At 40.0% G+C, this 16875-nt stretch overlaps 1 protein-coding gene across 11 annotated transcripts in view; it reads left to right on the forward strand.

Annotated features, from left to right (window-relative positions):
* Positions 1-16875, forward strand: part of Tcf4 (transcription factor 4) — a 346375-nt gene that overhangs the window by 291412 nt on the left and 38088 nt on the right. For all 11 annotated transcript variants that reach the window (XM_036204517.1, XM_036204520.1, XM_036204516.1 and 8 more), the window contains 3 exons: positions 622-727; positions 4400-4533; positions 10198-10330. In XM_036204517.1, coding sequence (XP_036060410.1) covers positions 622-727; positions 4400-4533; positions 10198-10330 — 373 coding nt within the window. The remainder of the gene's footprint in view (positions 1-621; positions 728-4399; positions 4534-10197; positions 10331-16875) is intronic.

Raw genomic sequence — 16875 nt, forward strand, 5'->3', positions numbered from 1 at the left:
TGCACACTGATTGTTGGTGGTCCTTATGTTGATCCAGGCTCTTAATGGCCTTTTTCATGCATCTCTGCAGACACTGTGTAGATGTAATAGTCCAAGATATATATTATATATCCATATATATACTTATCACTCATTCCTGGTTCCTGTTCATCCTCCCTCCTCCCCTCCCTCCCTCACTCCCTCCTTGCCACCTCCCTCCCTCCTGCATTGCAAGTGAAATATTTAATTGAAAAGTGGAGGTTTGGTCTGTCCTTTGGGAGAGACTGTGTTCAGGACTTTCTGTGTTACCCTTAACATGCTCATGGGCCATCTGTGTTTAAAAATGAAAGGAATTTTTAGACCAGGGCTACTCCAGCCTGCAGAGTGTATTTACTCCTAGACATGGTTTGCAGTGTTCTCGCCTGGACTGGAAAATCTCATACCTGATTATTTTATGTTAAAACAATATACAGAACTTTTTTTTTCTGTATTCAAAGGAGGCAGTGTTTCTAGGGTTGGATCAGGTTTAGGCTCTTGCAGCATCCAAATTTTATGTTTTATGCCAGCCTCTCACTAAATCATGGATGTAGAGACACTTTGATGGATGTAGAAAGCAAAGCTCACGTGGTTCTCCCTCCCCAGGTCTACGCTCCTTCAGCAAGCACCGCCGACTATAATAGGGACTCACCAGGCTATCCTTCCTCCAAACCAGCGGCGAGCACCTTCCCTAGCTCCTTCTTCATGCAAGGTAAGTTGCCTCTTGGCCTGCCAGGAAATCCACGAGCCATTTCGTGGTACATCCCAGGCAAAAGAAGTGGAATGATAGACCAGGATGGAGGGGGCTAGAGGCGTGTCCCCTCCTGGGAATTGAATTCCTTACCTAATTAAATAAAAGTTACTGAAAACAGTTTTTCTTTTGTATTAAGGCCCTTTGACCTCTAATGGGTTCAAATTAAACTGTTCTGCCTCACATAAAACAAATGCCTTGTTGGTCTTCTGGGAATGACAGTCTTCAGTACCGTTGCCATCTCCCAAACATGCACATGTTTAGATGTGTGTCATCCAGCTCAGCCTGTGTTTTGGAGATCTTGTGTTTAGCCAAGAGGAAAGAGAGTCCCCTTGGGTCCAGCCATCTATAAAGTTTTTAACAACTCACTAATGTATAAGTGAGAACAATGGTTCCATTTAAGAATAAGTGACCCATGGAGACATGGAATATTATACAGTGAGATGTACTGATTGATTTAAGGTAAAAAGGAAATGTTGAAGTGGGTACAAGGAGTACATGACAGGGGTATTTCAGCTTCATGGTGGAAAATGACTATGTATTCTTTTGATTACCCACTCTATGTGCTTAAAAGACAAGTGGTTATTTATCCCTGGAGCCTATACCATTGCCACTGGTCACTTGGCTCCTCCCTGCTATTTGGAAAAGACCGGGATCATCAAAATGATACCAACCAATTCACAAATGGTCTATTCAGAGGAAGGAGCTATGGGCTCCATCCTTGCCATATCTAGGATACTTAAAACTATGATGGTCTTAGTCCCAACATACCATGCAGTTACAGGTGAGATTTACTAAGAACTCCTGCAAATTCACAACTTTCACTCCTTCTGCCTGGATGTATATACCTTACTTGAGTATACCTTAGCACAGTGCAGAGGGACACTACGGATAGTGACCCATGGGAACAAGCACACACTTGGGGTAGTAATACCACTTGGAGAGAGCGGTCTGGGGTTCTCACTGAAATTGCAGAGGCCATAGTCAAAACTACTACGATGAGGAGAGACTCATCTTTCCCTTCCATGTCAGCTCATATAAAAAATGCTGGTTTACATGTGAAGTTCTATAAAAAGTCTATAAAATAGAAGGCAATGGGTCCCATGGGATCAGGGAGAATTTATCCCACACATTAGTGAGCCATGGTCTCTTCTATCTTTGTGACCTGACCTAGGTGTAACTCTCAAAGGGACAGTGGCTAACTCTCACTTTGGTACGTTCTTTGCTGTGGCAATGGGCTAATTGCCTTGGCTGTGAACAGTGGGAGACACTGCCTACAGGTGCTGCCGGCTCAAGGGCTCTTTATGTCAAAAATCAGGTCTTCATTAAGAAAATGGACAGAAGAATAAAGCCCCTCTATGTGTTTGAGAAACTGGTTGTCTTGAACTGCACACATGGCAAAGAGGCCAGGTAGATTAAAGCAGTTAGTGCCTTTCCATAGCACACCCTGTAAACTATGAGGAACAGATTAGTTTTTCTGCATATGAATCCTCAAAGAAAAAAAAATCTTCAGTTGACATTTATGATGAGCACAATTAATTTGCACACATCTAATTCTATTCTTTCAAAACAACATTATGCCAAGATATGGAATGTGATAAATATTAATTTACTCTGAAAAGCATAATTTATGTAAAATACATATTTTTATAAGTCTGCATGGAGTAGAATACGCTGTGTTAACAATCCTAAGTGTATTGCCACACCATGCATCAAGTTGTCAGAATATTTCAGGAAAACGCTTATTCAGGGATACATATTCCTAATTTATTTGTCAAATGCACACTCCATTTAAAGTGTTAGTGGTCTTGAACTCCGTATTTAAGTTTAAGCTGACATTTACACTTCTGTATTCCATTTGAAATCTAAAGTATATGAAATGTTAACTTTGGGTCGGGAGAGATGGCTGATTGAGACAGGGACCTGATTTTGGATCCTTAACACCCATATAGATTCCAGATGCTCCTGTGCTCACTCAGTCCTAGGAAGGCAGAGATAGGTGTATCCCTGCAGCTTGCTGGCCATCCAGCTAGCCAAACCAGAAAGCTCCAGGTTCAGTAGGAGACTTTGTCTCAAAAGAATGACTTCTTGCCTTCACATGCATGAACCCACATGTATTTTTGCACCTGCACATATCTGCATGCATATGGACACATACAAATAAACACATACCCTCCAAAAACAGTTCACTTTTTGAAGACACTGAGTTCCCATGTGGTGATCACAGAAATAATGACTCGATGATTCTGTCTCACACACATCAATTTTTTCTGGGAAGCAAGTGCAAAGTGATACTATCAGGGCCTGAATGAACATGTGGATGTGAGAAGGTAATGGGGAGATTGGCGTGGGCTTATTTTAAACTTACTGTTGTGATCTCTTATTTTGACGTTCACTTTTTAACTTTTGGTTACAAGTCTACATTTGTCAAAATTACGGACATGAGTTTGGTTCTATGGTTCTTAGAGGTAGAAATCTACCATCTCTCCCTTTGGATTCTGCAACCAGACTGGTTCTGAAATTCTAACTTCAGGATTTAAAAATTAAGTGTTAAAAAAAACACAGCTTCATGAAATAAAATATCAGGTAAAATTTGCCTGGTTTAAAAGCTGTGGTTATATACATGTTACTGTGTAAATAAGCTTGTTTTCAACAAGGCATAGCTATATGCATTCAGCATTAAGCTGGTGACCTGGTATAGTCCAATACTTAATCATTTCTGTTCAGCTACTGAGAGAAGGAAGAGGTGGCTGAATTAGCAGTGTTTCAGGCTGTTTCTTGCCCTTAGGTTTGTTTCGAGAAATCAAAATGAAAGAATTGCAGTTTATAGAACTACAGGACCAGGGAGTGAAAGGAATCTTTAAGAGTGCCTCTATTCTGCTGTTAATATGAAAGACTACCTGCACACTAAAAGAGCCAATAAAATGATATCTCTGTATGATTTTCAAATTCCTTTTCCTCGTATATTTATGAAATCCAGAGTCTGTCCATTTTTTCTGTATTATACTATCTGTCTTAAGACATGCATATCCTCCTCACATTGCTCCTGAAGATTTCAGGTAGCTGAGTACATACATATCAAATTCCCGAATGACCTAGGACGGAAATACCTCCCCCACTTACCGTAAGATAACTCCAATGGTAATTCTCTGTGTTGTGCACGGCATAGAGATGAAATCCAACCTTCTAAATCTGGGTGGCTCTTTTGCAATCATCATTTCAGTGTGGTCCCTGCCACCTCAGTAATGGCTCAACTATTTTATTTTCACCTCAAAGTTTGAAGATGATTTAACTTTTTAGATGACTTTCATAAAAGTAGGGGTCAGGGGTTCCTAAGAACGGTTTCTTTCAGCATGAAAGATCTTGCTGACCTGATATAATTCCACATAGAAACTCATTCTCTTCTTTTCCAGTTGAATTTTTACTAAGAACACTTCAGTGTTTCTACTTGTTTGACAATATAAAAAGCCACTCAGGGAAAAAAAAACAGTGATGTCTGTCGTGTGATGTAATCAGCGAAGCAACACAAGGATTAACACACAAGAGGTTATTTTCAAGTGTATGAAGAAACCCTAGTCTAAAAGGCAAGGCTGATTGCCTCAGAGAAGTCATCGTTTTCTTTGTCCTTTACAGATGGCCATCACAGCAGTGACCCTTGGAGCTCCTCCAGTGGAATGAATCAGCCTGGCTATGGAGGGATGTTGGGCAATTCCTCTCATATTCCACAGCCTAGCAGCTACTGTAGCCTGCATCCACATGAACGTTTGGTAAGGACGGCTCACAGGGATGGGGTGGGTGAGCACCCGCCAGTTTATGAGTTTCATCTCTGTGTGTACGCAAGGACTCTGCAAAGAGGCAAAAATAGCTCGTGCCTATTATTCTTCGAGTTTTATTGTTTCTGTGATCAAAGACTCAACAGGAGCAGATCACCTCTGTAAACCTTGGAGAGCTTCTTTGTCGTTGTTCGTTTGTTTATTGTATTTTGTTCTGCTTTCTTTATAGCGACGTCAGCTTCCTTTGGTTCATAAGCACAGTGTTTTTGAGTTCCGGGCTCCAGCAATGGCGGTGCCTTTTTTACTGTCTAAAATTCTGGAGAATGTACTGCTAAGGGTGGAGTGAGAAAGATTTGAGATCACAGGGATTTCTCTGTCACCTTTGACCTTTTGTGACCTAGTATAAGGAAATGGTTTGTGTTTTCTATGTAATCTTGTTGGGAATAGGAAACTGGAATTTTCACATATATTGAGTTTTAAATTTTAATTCCACACGTGCCACTTATGTTCTGTTTTGCTACACCGCCCAGGGAAAGCCACTGGCTTGTACAGTATTAAGTCTTTCCTTAGTAAGGTTTTTCCACTCTGCCCGTCTCTTCTGCTTACATACCTTTGTGTAGACATTTCCTTGTCCTGGAAAAATCAACCATCTGACTCTCTCGAGGCTTAAAACTACCACAGCCAAGAATCTACTTATGTATTGAATCTATCATTAAGTAGAAGAAAAATGTCTAGATCATGAGTTGGATATGGGATGCAGGTCACATGAGATTTAAATTCATTGTTCATTAATGTACAAATAAAAACTAAAATTCCATAGGCTGGGAAGATGGCTCAGTAGGCAAGAGTAATTGTAAGCCTAAGAAATCCCAACACTCATGTGAAAAGCTGGGTATGCCTGTGTGTGCCTGTAACCCCAGCATTGCGGATGGAGATAGGAAGACAGGCTGATCCCAACAGCTTGCTAGGCAGCCAGTCTAGTTAAAAAGGAGAGCCTTGGGCTCAGTGAGAAAAACTTGTCTCAACGCAGTGAGGCAGAGAGTGATAGAGAAAGATATCCAAAATCTAGTCTTCTCATGTGCACACACAGTTGCATGTACCTGCATCCCCACATGTGTCATACACACACAGGCGCGCGCGCGCGCACACACACACACACACACACACACACACACACAGGCACACAAAACTTCAAACCCTACCAATATGAAGGAAAGTCTGTGGTTATGACTTCAGCACATCTCTTCTTCCTCTCCTTTCCTCATTCCATATTTATTACTTTTTTTCTGTCCTGATCAGGGACATTCTTTCTGGATTCCTGTGGTTCATTCCTTCCTTTGTTCACCCTCTGCATATGTAGAAGGGAACAGAAAGCTTTATAGCCTTCGCAGATGTCTGAAGGATTCCAGATATAAAAGTTCCAGTATCCTTGGGAATCTACTTTTAGTCGGTCCTAGAACTCTGGATACCACTTGGTCACTTAGCCTTTACTTTCCTGGGAAGCAGGTGATAGTGATGGGAAGGACCTGTTTGTTATCTCTCCAAATTTAGCACATTTTCAGTAAATAGCAAATCATTGAGTTTCAGATTTCCTCTTCTCCCATCCCATACTTGGAGACATTTGAGTGACAGCTTAGAGAAATATGAACTGTAATTATGATAGAATATCTTTGGTAAGATGTTTACTTATCCACTACCATTTCCTGCTTTCCCTAGGACTTATAATCAAAACTAGGGAAGTTGTGATGGCAAAATCATGTTTGGTGTAGTATATTAAATGTTAGAATTTCAATCCTTTGAAGATTTGTCTGCATATTATTTTCCTTTTCCCTACAGTTATTTCTTTTCTTATCGTATTTTATAATTTTACATTATAATATGATTTTATGTCACTAAAGTTCATTGCATGGTGAGGGAGCCCTTAAATTATGCTCAGATGCACAAAAGGTATAATTTCAAATCTGAAAACAAGTACATGTCAGAAAAAGTTTTAATGAATCAAAACAGTATCATCGTCCAGAGACAAAAATCATTTTAAAGTAGTGTCTCAGTGGGTCCCATGAGAAACTCTCTTGGTAAAGCCATGTGTTTGTCACAGAACTCAGGTTCCCATTCTTAATGTGATCAGTTAGCAGATCTCAGAGAGCAAGATTTTTGTTTTAAAGGGTAAGTGAATAAGGTCTCTGGTAATGTATCCTAATGAGTTTTCCCACTGAGAATGAAACTATTGAATTATTACATCTAGTTATCATTGTAATTTCAGTATTTAGCCATGTGACAATCTCTCTCTCTGAAGTGACTTTGAAGACTCTGACACTGATTGGGGATAATTTGAATATACAACAGCAGTCTGAATCTTTTATCTTGAAATTAGTGATGGTTCTGTACAGCTCCATCCTATAGTCTTTGGCTACCCATGCTGACAGGGGCTAGTTTATGAGGAAGAGAGATTTCCCTGGATTATTTGGGGTGTAATATGACCAATACCACATTACCTCTAAAGGTAAAACATTTTGGAAACATCATTAGCCATGTCATAATAGACTGTGTAATTAGGAAGTTTCAGTTCCACGCATTTCACCTGCAACTGTTGAGTTACCCATTTTAAGTCTTTAATTCCCCTTTACGGTTTCGACTTTTATAACTGAATCCCCTAGCTCAACACTGCTTGTTGCAGATACATGCACAGAACCACCCTGATGAATGGAGTTTGTGGTTAAGCTTTGGAATGGGTCTTTGTAGAAAAGTTCTCAATGACTTGGCAGAGATGGTTGAAAAAGTAAGGATAGAGTCTTCCCTGCCTGATGTGATTGACACATGGCTTTAGCATTACATACTTCAGGGTTCTGAGGAAATCTAGAACTTTAGCATAAAGGAAGTTCCTTTGTCTTTTATTTTTGTGCATCAGTGATTTGCAGCTGGTCATAAGGCTACCCGCAGGAACCACTGAACAATGCTTAGAGGCATGTTTGTTGTTACAGCTAGGATATAGATGCTGCTGCGGTCCACAGTGGGTAGAGGCCAGAGATACTAGTAACCATACACACAGTAAAGCCCTATGGCAATGAAATATCTGTCACAAAAGGTCATGAATGCCAAGACTATGAACCCATAAATTAGCCTATAGCATGATTTCATTCTTAGTATATACCACCAATTCTTAGATTTTTGAATCATCAAATTACTAACCCATACATCAGTAACAAACATCACCAATGTGAATGTTTGTTAACACTTGCGTGACTAGTAGAATTAAAAGCATGGACATGAAAAGCCATGACACTTAAACTAACTACATTCCCTTCATACCTTTATAGCAAGAAAGATGGACAGTAATAGTTGGAGAAAGAGATCATGAAAATCTCATAGATTGGATCCTTGTATCCTCTAAAAGAGACATCCATCACTAATGTTCTTGGTGCTGTATTTATTTATATGAGTAATGTTAGTTTTCAAGATAGTTCTCATAGAAAAGTAATCTGGTTATAAACTTGCATTCATTTGTTTCAGCATCTAATTTTCTTTGTGTCTCTAAAAAATAACTGATTTAGTGTGGATTATATTAGTTTCCCCATAAAACTGTGGGGATTGTTTTTTCTTCATATTCTCTGCACTTAGCCTTAACTCTGTGTGTGTGTGTGTCATATCCTAAATTATCCTCCATTTTCCATAAACTTATAAGGGTCCAAAGAGTCTCACTGATGATTTTCTTTTTTTCCATGTCACTTCTTCTAATTATATATCATCAACTAGATATTTTGCATTTTTGAAATCCTCTGTTTTGATTTCTACAAAATCGCAGCAAGCAGTACTACTACATCGAGTACAGCCATGTCATCTTCCTCTCTTTCAGTCTTTTCCACATAGTCCTTTTTCCCTCTGTATCTTTATCATAATCCTTTCTCTCTAGAGCAGAACTAACTATATCCTAACCCTTCTATATCTGCTTTTCCAAATCCTGCATCCTATCTAGTCTTTCTTATTATTTGTTCTTTAGAGTAGCCCTGCTCTATTATTCTTTAGAGAATGTCATATGAACAACTTGGGAGAGTCGAGTCCCCAATATAAGTGAGTTTTAACGAGAGACCCAGGAGCAAGTGCGTTACGTCTCCATTTTCATTGACATCTTCTAAATTTATCTATCTTGTTACATGGTGTTGCTGGTAGACCCAGCGCTGAAATGTAGATGCGTGATGTAGACTGTTTGATAGTCTCTCAAGTACGTAATACTTCAGCCACTGTTCATGAATTTGTACTGTCATTGTATGTTTACTACTTAGCCACTGACATGAAAAGGTATGAGCTCCATCCCCTCCCTTTTGGGGAGTTCACAGTATTATGGGAATGGACTTGAAAAGTAAGCAGTGAATGGCATATGAATGACTATGAGATGGCATGGTATAGAATGCAGGTCCAACTTGGTTGAACTCATAGGAGAGTCAAAAGCAAAGATATGGTCTTCTAGGAAAGGCAGAATTCCCCCAAATCAGTTGGCTAGCACCAAGAAACCACTTTTCTTCCTGTGAACAAATGTCTGGGTTTTCTTACTTCCTGGTGCTCGCAGTACCTACTAGCTCTATTTTAAAAGTAATTTTAAAAGCATCTCTAGTCATGAGACAATAATGATCCATTGCCCAGCCTCCATTTTTAAACTAAGTAATTAAATGCATGTGTAATAATGCTATAATAAAAACTTATAGATTTAATTTTTCACATGCCAGGAAAATTTTTATCTTTACATATTTTTCTTTAACATATCTGTAGCACATCCAAATGCTTATGAAAATAAATTTTCATGCTGGGCTGTTTGTTTGTGGGACATTAGCTTGAGGTGTCCTTGTGAATGCACATGTTCCTTTAGTGATGGGTACAGACCAACTAATATGCTACCTTAAATCATTTGAAGAACTGCTGTAGCAACTGAGTTTGAAGCCAAGACTTAAGCCAAGTGACCCTTTAAAGATGTTCTCCCTTCATAGTCAGCTAAACAGCATATGAAGCATGCAGAAGGCACTCACGGTGAAATAAAGCATAGTCAAGGCTTTGGATCCCAAATCAATTCATCAAAGCCACCACCAGTGTAAGCTTTCCTACATGCAGGCTTTGGAGAGATTTAGCTTCTTATTATTTTAAAAGTTTTTCATTTCCTATCTTGTTCTTGATGCTGAGATTCCTTCAGCAAGAAGACCCAACGGGGAAAGAAGAAGGATCCTATTACTTTGCCATGCAGAGGCTAGAGGCCAGAGTCCAATGTCACATAAACCCTGGAGATCTGTATGTTGTGTTCATTATATAGCACAGTCTTTTTCACTTGTTCAGTAGGCCCCAGAAAAATAAAAGAAATCGCATGTTTCTGAAGTGTATGAGATGATTTTTTAATCCATGATTTGGAAATTTGGAGATTTTTATCTTTTCTTGGTGTCCTGGGTTGCTATGATATTATCTGGCACTTGATATAACCACGCATCCACTTTGGATCTGTATGTATCTGCTTATTTAGAAACTGGAAGCTGTCAAATACAAGCAGGATGCTTTCTTGACTGTTTTGAAATTCTGAAAGCATCTCCCTTTGATAGGGTGAGCTGTGAGAGACGTATGAGAACACTAAGTCAACTGAATGTAGTGACTGAATGTAGCCTCTCTTCTGCCCTGCTGCAGAGCTACCCATCACACTCCTCAGCAGACATCAACTCCAGTCTTCCGCCAATGTCCTCGTTCCATCGTAGTGGCACAAACCATTACAGCACCTCGTCCTGCACACCTCCTGCCAACGGGACAGACAGTATAATGGGTGAGTGATGCCCACGCCAACCCAGATGCTAGGGCTCCATGGTAGGGTTTAATAATGAAGGCTCTTTTGCTCTCCTCATAACAGAATTACAGGCAGGAAATAAATATGTGTCACATCACCGAGTGAACAGATGAATGTATTGAATAGGAATAATCACTTCTTGCCTGTAGTCACTTTTTCTTTGGTGACATGAAACTGAAATTTGACTTTGTTGTCCATTATGAGTCATTAAGTTAAATAAAGGTTTAAGAAGACCCAGAATCTGTTGCATCTCACATTCTCAAGCAGTGGACAAGTAAATTGTTCTTAAGATATTCATAGAAGACCAGTAAGATGAGGGAAAGGATGTCACTTAACAGCAACAGTTCACCACTTTCCAGAGATTGACTGTTATGCTAAGGTCTTACTCATGACATGTCACTGTCATCCAAAGACTTGTTTATATGGAATTTTCAATTAAAAGTCCTTTTACTAGCTAGATGAATTTAACCTTCAGAGAATGTAGCGTTGTGGAGCCCTTGAAGAGAAATGCTACTGTTCACCTCAGAGATGTCTGAGTAACAGTGGACCAGAAATTATTTCCTGTGGGCTTCATAATAAGTTTAGGTTCAGGAAGATTGTTGCTGCCAAATGCATCATCCACTCATGTCCCCTGATGTCTGTTGTGGTCTGTTAGTGCAGATGGATCTCTGCCAGTACTGTTTTCCTGAGGGAAGAGCTAGGCAGGGTGTTTAGCTGCTCCTAAAGAGGAGAGTAAGGAAGTAGCCTCTCATCTCTGGATCAGTCTTGACAAACTTCTCATTCTAATGCATAACACATCTAGACACTCCAGGGTCTTCATAAAACCCAAGACTCTGCTGATCACAGCCCACACACTCTGTTCCACTTTAAGCCACACTTGGCAGGTGCATTGGGTAATTGTTGCTGTGACCAAATGCCTGACTAAAGCAGCTCAAGAGAGGAGAGTTGCATCTGAGCTCATGGTTCAAAGACACACAGTCTAGAATGACCTAGGTCCTTGTCTTTGGTGGGTAGAGCCTGCAGTGTAGATTACTACATCTCAGTGGATCAGAAAACAGAGATGGGACCATAAACTGGGCCAGGCTGTCCCCATTGTGGTGTGCCCACACTTGTCTGTGTCTGCCAGCCAGGCCCTGTGTCTCACAGTTTCCACAGTCTTCCAAAACAGCACCACCAGCTAGGAACACAGTGTTCAGATACACCAGCCTGTGGGGGACATTTCCCGATCAAACTGTAACAGCTTGGCCTTTGAGATCACTCCCAGAGGGTCACTGATGAAAAACTCAGGCTATGTTTTAGAGAAAGCATCATACCACTGTTTATTGCTTTAGTTTTTTTGTGTGTGTGATTTTTTTTTTTCTTTTTTCTTTGAACTTTGGGAATTGTGTTGAATCACTTATGTGGGAGAGCTTTTAGTGAAGGAGATGGTATTAAAATGTTAAAATATAATTTCTGGCTAACTAATACCCTTGCTTGCTTATTCAGTAATTTATTTCACACTTGAGATGAGCCACCTACCAGCTCTCTCCTATCACATCTCACCAAGAAGCAAATTTAGGAATGACTTTCCATTTCTGGAACTTTCCAAAAGAGAGCTTTTACCAGTGTGCTGTACAGTCTGACCTTGGAGAGTTATGGACAGAAGTCACATGGGGGAAGTTTTATTAGCTACCAGTGAAGTTTAGGCACATTTAAAAAACAAGAAGAAAGAAAGAAAAGGGCAGAACTGAAAGACTCCGAGGGCACATTTCACTACAGTGTGGTTTGACAGTTGGAAAGCCCCTTCTCCAGTCATGAGGTTGGTGATGAAGGATGGCCGGTCATTCATCCTCGTACATGACAGATTTCCTGTCTACTTGTGGTTTGAGTCATTGTCTTTTTAAGGAAGATATGGAGGTGGAACAGACCTTCGAGTTCAGGAAAACACACTTGGGCAGTCTTTTAGAAACTTGTGTAGACTTGATCTTCAGTCTTTATGTGACTGAGGCATGCATCACTGGGTAAAAGAGAGAATGTGGTCCAGGTTATTCTCTGTGAATCTTGGACAGCTTGATTGCCCGATACAGTGAGAATAAGGTTTGCTTGTTTTAGATGGCCCTCTCCCCATTAGCTTGGGGACAAACAGCAGTCACCTGGGTAGAGTAGGGGGATGAGTGACTCCTACAAAGAGTCCAGCTGCATGCTGAAGATGAACTTAGCTTCATGGGTCCAGACCATGATAAAGATCTCCAATTATAAAAGAAAAGCATAACATTTTTAGAACCCACACAAAGGATCTTTAGGAATCTACTACATAAATGATTTGACAAAAATCAATATTCTTGTCAAAAATCCATTAGAAAAATATAGAAAGGCATCATAATTTCTTTGAAAATAAGTACATCTGGAGATTCAGCCCTGTGGGGGAAAAATACCCTTATTATATTTGCATAAACACAAAAGTTACTTTGAAGCTACTCTAAGGGAGAACATTCTTGAATAGTCCAGTATGTTCTGCCTTAAAATAATGTATTCTCCAATTCCTTATGTACAAATGCAGAGGAAAATGGAAGTCCAGTTCTAAGCCGTAGTCTCATGGTGTTCCAGTACTCACGTGTCTTCATGTAAGATTCTCTTAGGCTTTGGTTTGGTGTGTGGAAGGAGGCAGTGATGGCGGCATGTCTGCATAACATGAAGAGAAGCTTTCTGATGTCAGTGTGCTTCCCTAACAAACAGTGAGGACTAATAGGATACATCTGTAGACTTTTGAAAATATTTGGCATATACTCACTCATTCTGAAATGCAGGAAATAAAGAAATACTACATTGCCTGTATCTCAAAGAACAAACAGGGCTAATTAAATAATTGGTAAATAAGGAACACATACCCTGACACATGTTTGAGATTACACACATGATCCTGTAGGGGGGGGAAACTAAGCACTAATGCCGTAAGAAAGAGGTTCGAGCACTAACACATGGACAGCCCAGTTTTCAAGTTTTCTTGGCACGAAGTTGCAAGGCACTGCAGCCCTCTGAAACATGGCATTGATGTTTAAGGGAGCTTTCTGGATTCAGAAGGCTGCTCCATGTCTCCGTGTCATGTGATAATATTTTACCGTGGTTATCAGCCATCAGCTTAAAGCCTGTAGAACCTCACATATCTGTGGAGGGAGCCAGAAGCTCTAGACCTCCAAGACACGGCATCTCTAGGCCGGCATCTCACTTCGTATCTGTCTGCTGCATCTCTAAGATGGGAAGTACTTGCTTGGGTTGGGGATGGCTTGTCATCTGTCTTGCGGAGACAACTGACTTAAGCCTTCTTTTTTGAAGGCTTGTTTGCTCTCCGTTGATTTTCAATGCCCATTGCTAGTTCTTCTGAGAGACATTTTTGAAATTTTTTTCAATGACATATCCATTCATGGTAAAATATTTTACTTGTGGCTTATGGTCCATTCCTGCCCTTTCTAGCAAATACTAGCACATCCTGGAGATTACATTGGCCGTTTCTGGATTGGAAGGGTCCCTGAAGCATCCTGGACTAAACGAGGTTAATAGGGTACAGAATGGATCAATGGTAGCTCAGCTGGCTTAGCACCTAGGCAAAGAGGGAGCTTTAGGAAGGCACTTGCATCTCTTCTGTCTCATCCCTAAATATTCTTTCAATGCCAGACAGCTGATGTATATCAGAAGCAGTACAGTTCAGATCCTCTTGATCCAAGTATGCACACAGAGGAAGTTAATAGATGCCAGCTGCAGAGAACAGAGCTTTCTACAGGGTAGTACACTTTGCTTTCTTCCTACTTTTTCCTTCCTGAACGATCAGCTCTTGCTGATCAAGAGAGGACCTTCTGTTATAGCATAGGTCAGGGGGATTCCTCAAGCCTGAGAGCCACTCAGCAATCTGCCCCTTCCATTGGGAATTGCCATCTATATACGTTGACAGTGTGATCTTTGAGATTTTGGGGCCATACACCCTCCTTGTCCCTCACAAGGAATTGGGCAAATAACAACATAACACTTTATAATAACCACTCTTGTTTTATTCGTCTTTAACTGGCTTGCCTTCTGAGTCCAGAAAAAGATTGTATTTCCCATGTTTTTAAACCTCAAACCAAGTAGTGTTGAAGGAACAGGCTACTAAGATTGATTTAATGCAACATATGTTAAAGATTATTCTGAAATATCTATCGGGTTCATGAATTAATCTGCCTTACAACTTTCACTCCTCCTGACATGTTTGTGTGACATGAAGCATGTTGGGATGTGGCTTTCTAGTAGAAACATTATGTCCCTTTTCCCTAGAGGGCTTGGTTTCATAGAAATTTTATTAAACTAGTCACATAATATCCAGTCTGTGTTTTATGAGGAGCTTGAGCTTTCAGATGAATTTGGGTGATGACCAGGCACGGACTGAAAAGGAAAGATACATTTTATCCAGCAGTGTCAGGTCTGTAGTTATAAAGACCACCAATGGAGAGCAATAAATGAGTTTGATTTAAGCCTCTCCACCATTTCCTGCACACAGTCAGGAGGCCCACCTTCCCTTCTGAATGCCTGGAGTCCTTCCCACATAGCATCCGTGCATCACGGCCATGTTGGAGATTGTTCTGCGAGTCTTAGTGGAGAATTGGCAATGTTCCATGTTACAGTCATCTTTGTGGACAAACTCAGGGTGTTACCATGTTTCTCCTTAGCATTTTAATGACATGAGGGTCATTGGGACACAGTTCAGAAGAGCCTCATCTTGAAGCAGCCTTTCTCTGAATGACACACTGACTTGTATTTCCTCTGCCTTTGATGTCCTCTGTTCCCTGCCTCAGGTTATGGGTGTGCAATAAAGGGGAAACATATTTTCCAGAGTCTGATTTTCAGGGCTGATCCCCAGGCACCACTCGTCCTGGTATTTTGTTTGGGGTGTGTTCTGATGGGAATCGCCATTTCCCCAAAGTGCAGACTAACAGAGGGTGGTCCACCACCGAGCACAGGATATGAAACCTTTGTCTGTGCTCCATCTAGCCAGCAACAGCACCTGTGTTTGAGCCATCAGAACAGTACTTGAGTGGCTTGCAATATCAACCCCCCTATAAAATTACAAAGCTTTTCATAATTGTTTACCTTCCATTTATATCATACTTTTACTTACAGGCTGGGTTGTATTTTTGTTGTTGTTGGTTTGCTTGGTTGTTGGTGGTGTGTTTCTGTTGAACAAAAGAAATTGATGAGAACCAAAATAAAATAAGTTGGGTTTCGTAATTTATTTTTGTCACATGGACATTAGTGATTTTCTAATAATATACATTGACAAGAACTTGGTACTAAAATAGTAATGAAGTTCTAATACACTGAAGCCTGAACGGTGGATTTAATATGTGTTTCTGCTAAACATGACCCACTTTTCAGTACCAAGACCAAATAGTATGCCATTTGAGAATTAAAAATGTATCTCCTTTCCAATTCTGTGTGTCCTTTTCGTGTACTGGTCACACAAATAAAAAGAGACATCTTCAAGAGCAGACCAAGCTCACTTTGAAAATGTGTTCCCCCCGTGTTTCCTGGAACAGAACAAAAGGCATGCCCAGTGAAACAGTAGACTAGCCCCCGCAAACTGCTTTGAAATTTAAGCCCTTGGGTTGGGCTGTCCAGCTCTTGCTAGATAAAATGGCTTCACGTTAAAAAATAGTCCATTCTTATCGGTGACTTGCATGAATAGCCTTTGTAGTTTTCTGAAACATTTTTATGACCAGATGAGGTAAGGAGTTGATTCTATTTTTGATTCAGCTTCCTGAGTCTTAATATCTCTTTGTATAACGAAGACACTAATAGCTTAGTTCAAAAGATTCAGTGCTTTAAAACAAAACTCACACTAGGGCTAGAGAGTTGGCTCACCATTGAGCCCTTATTTCTCCTGCAGAAGACCCAGGTTCAATTCTCAGAGCCTACATGGTGGCTCATAGCTGTCACTCGCTCCAGTCCCAGGAGAATCCTTTTGACCTTTCTGGCCCCAGGCACATATGTGGTGCAATACATCATGTAGGCAAAACATTCATACATATTAAATAATAAATGAGTCTAAAGATTTTCAAAATCATACAAAGCGTATCCAATCTTTTTTAAAGTGTGATTTTATGTGATACAGTATTTGCTTTGTAGATGTTCTTAGAATATGTGTGATGGTTTTTCAAGTCTTCTGTTTTCTGTCTTAAAAGTGGATGGATGGAGGATATTTTATACCCTTCATTTAATCTTCTGAAAGCTACTGCTGTAGCAATTTTTTATTGTTAAATTCTTGAGTGTTTTTTGTTTAGATTCTTATCTAGAAAATGTGGGGTTTTTTTCCCCCACCAGTATTTCTATGAACATTCACTTTATGGAGATCTGTATTAAAATCAGGGAAATATCACAATATTTTGACTGCAACCTTTGTTTAAACATACAATAATGAAAAGTTAATATTTCTCAATGAAAAAAGATAACCACTCCCACAGATAGTATAATAATGCATATTGATGAGATGTACTTTCTATGTCTTGAAATCTTTATCA

This window comes from Onychomys torridus, chromosome 13 (genome assembly GCF_903995425.1).
Source record: "Onychomys torridus chromosome 13, mOncTor1.1, whole genome shotgun sequence".
Classification (NCBI taxonomy): Eukaryota; Metazoa; Chordata; class Mammalia; order Rodentia; family Cricetidae; genus Onychomys; species Onychomys torridus.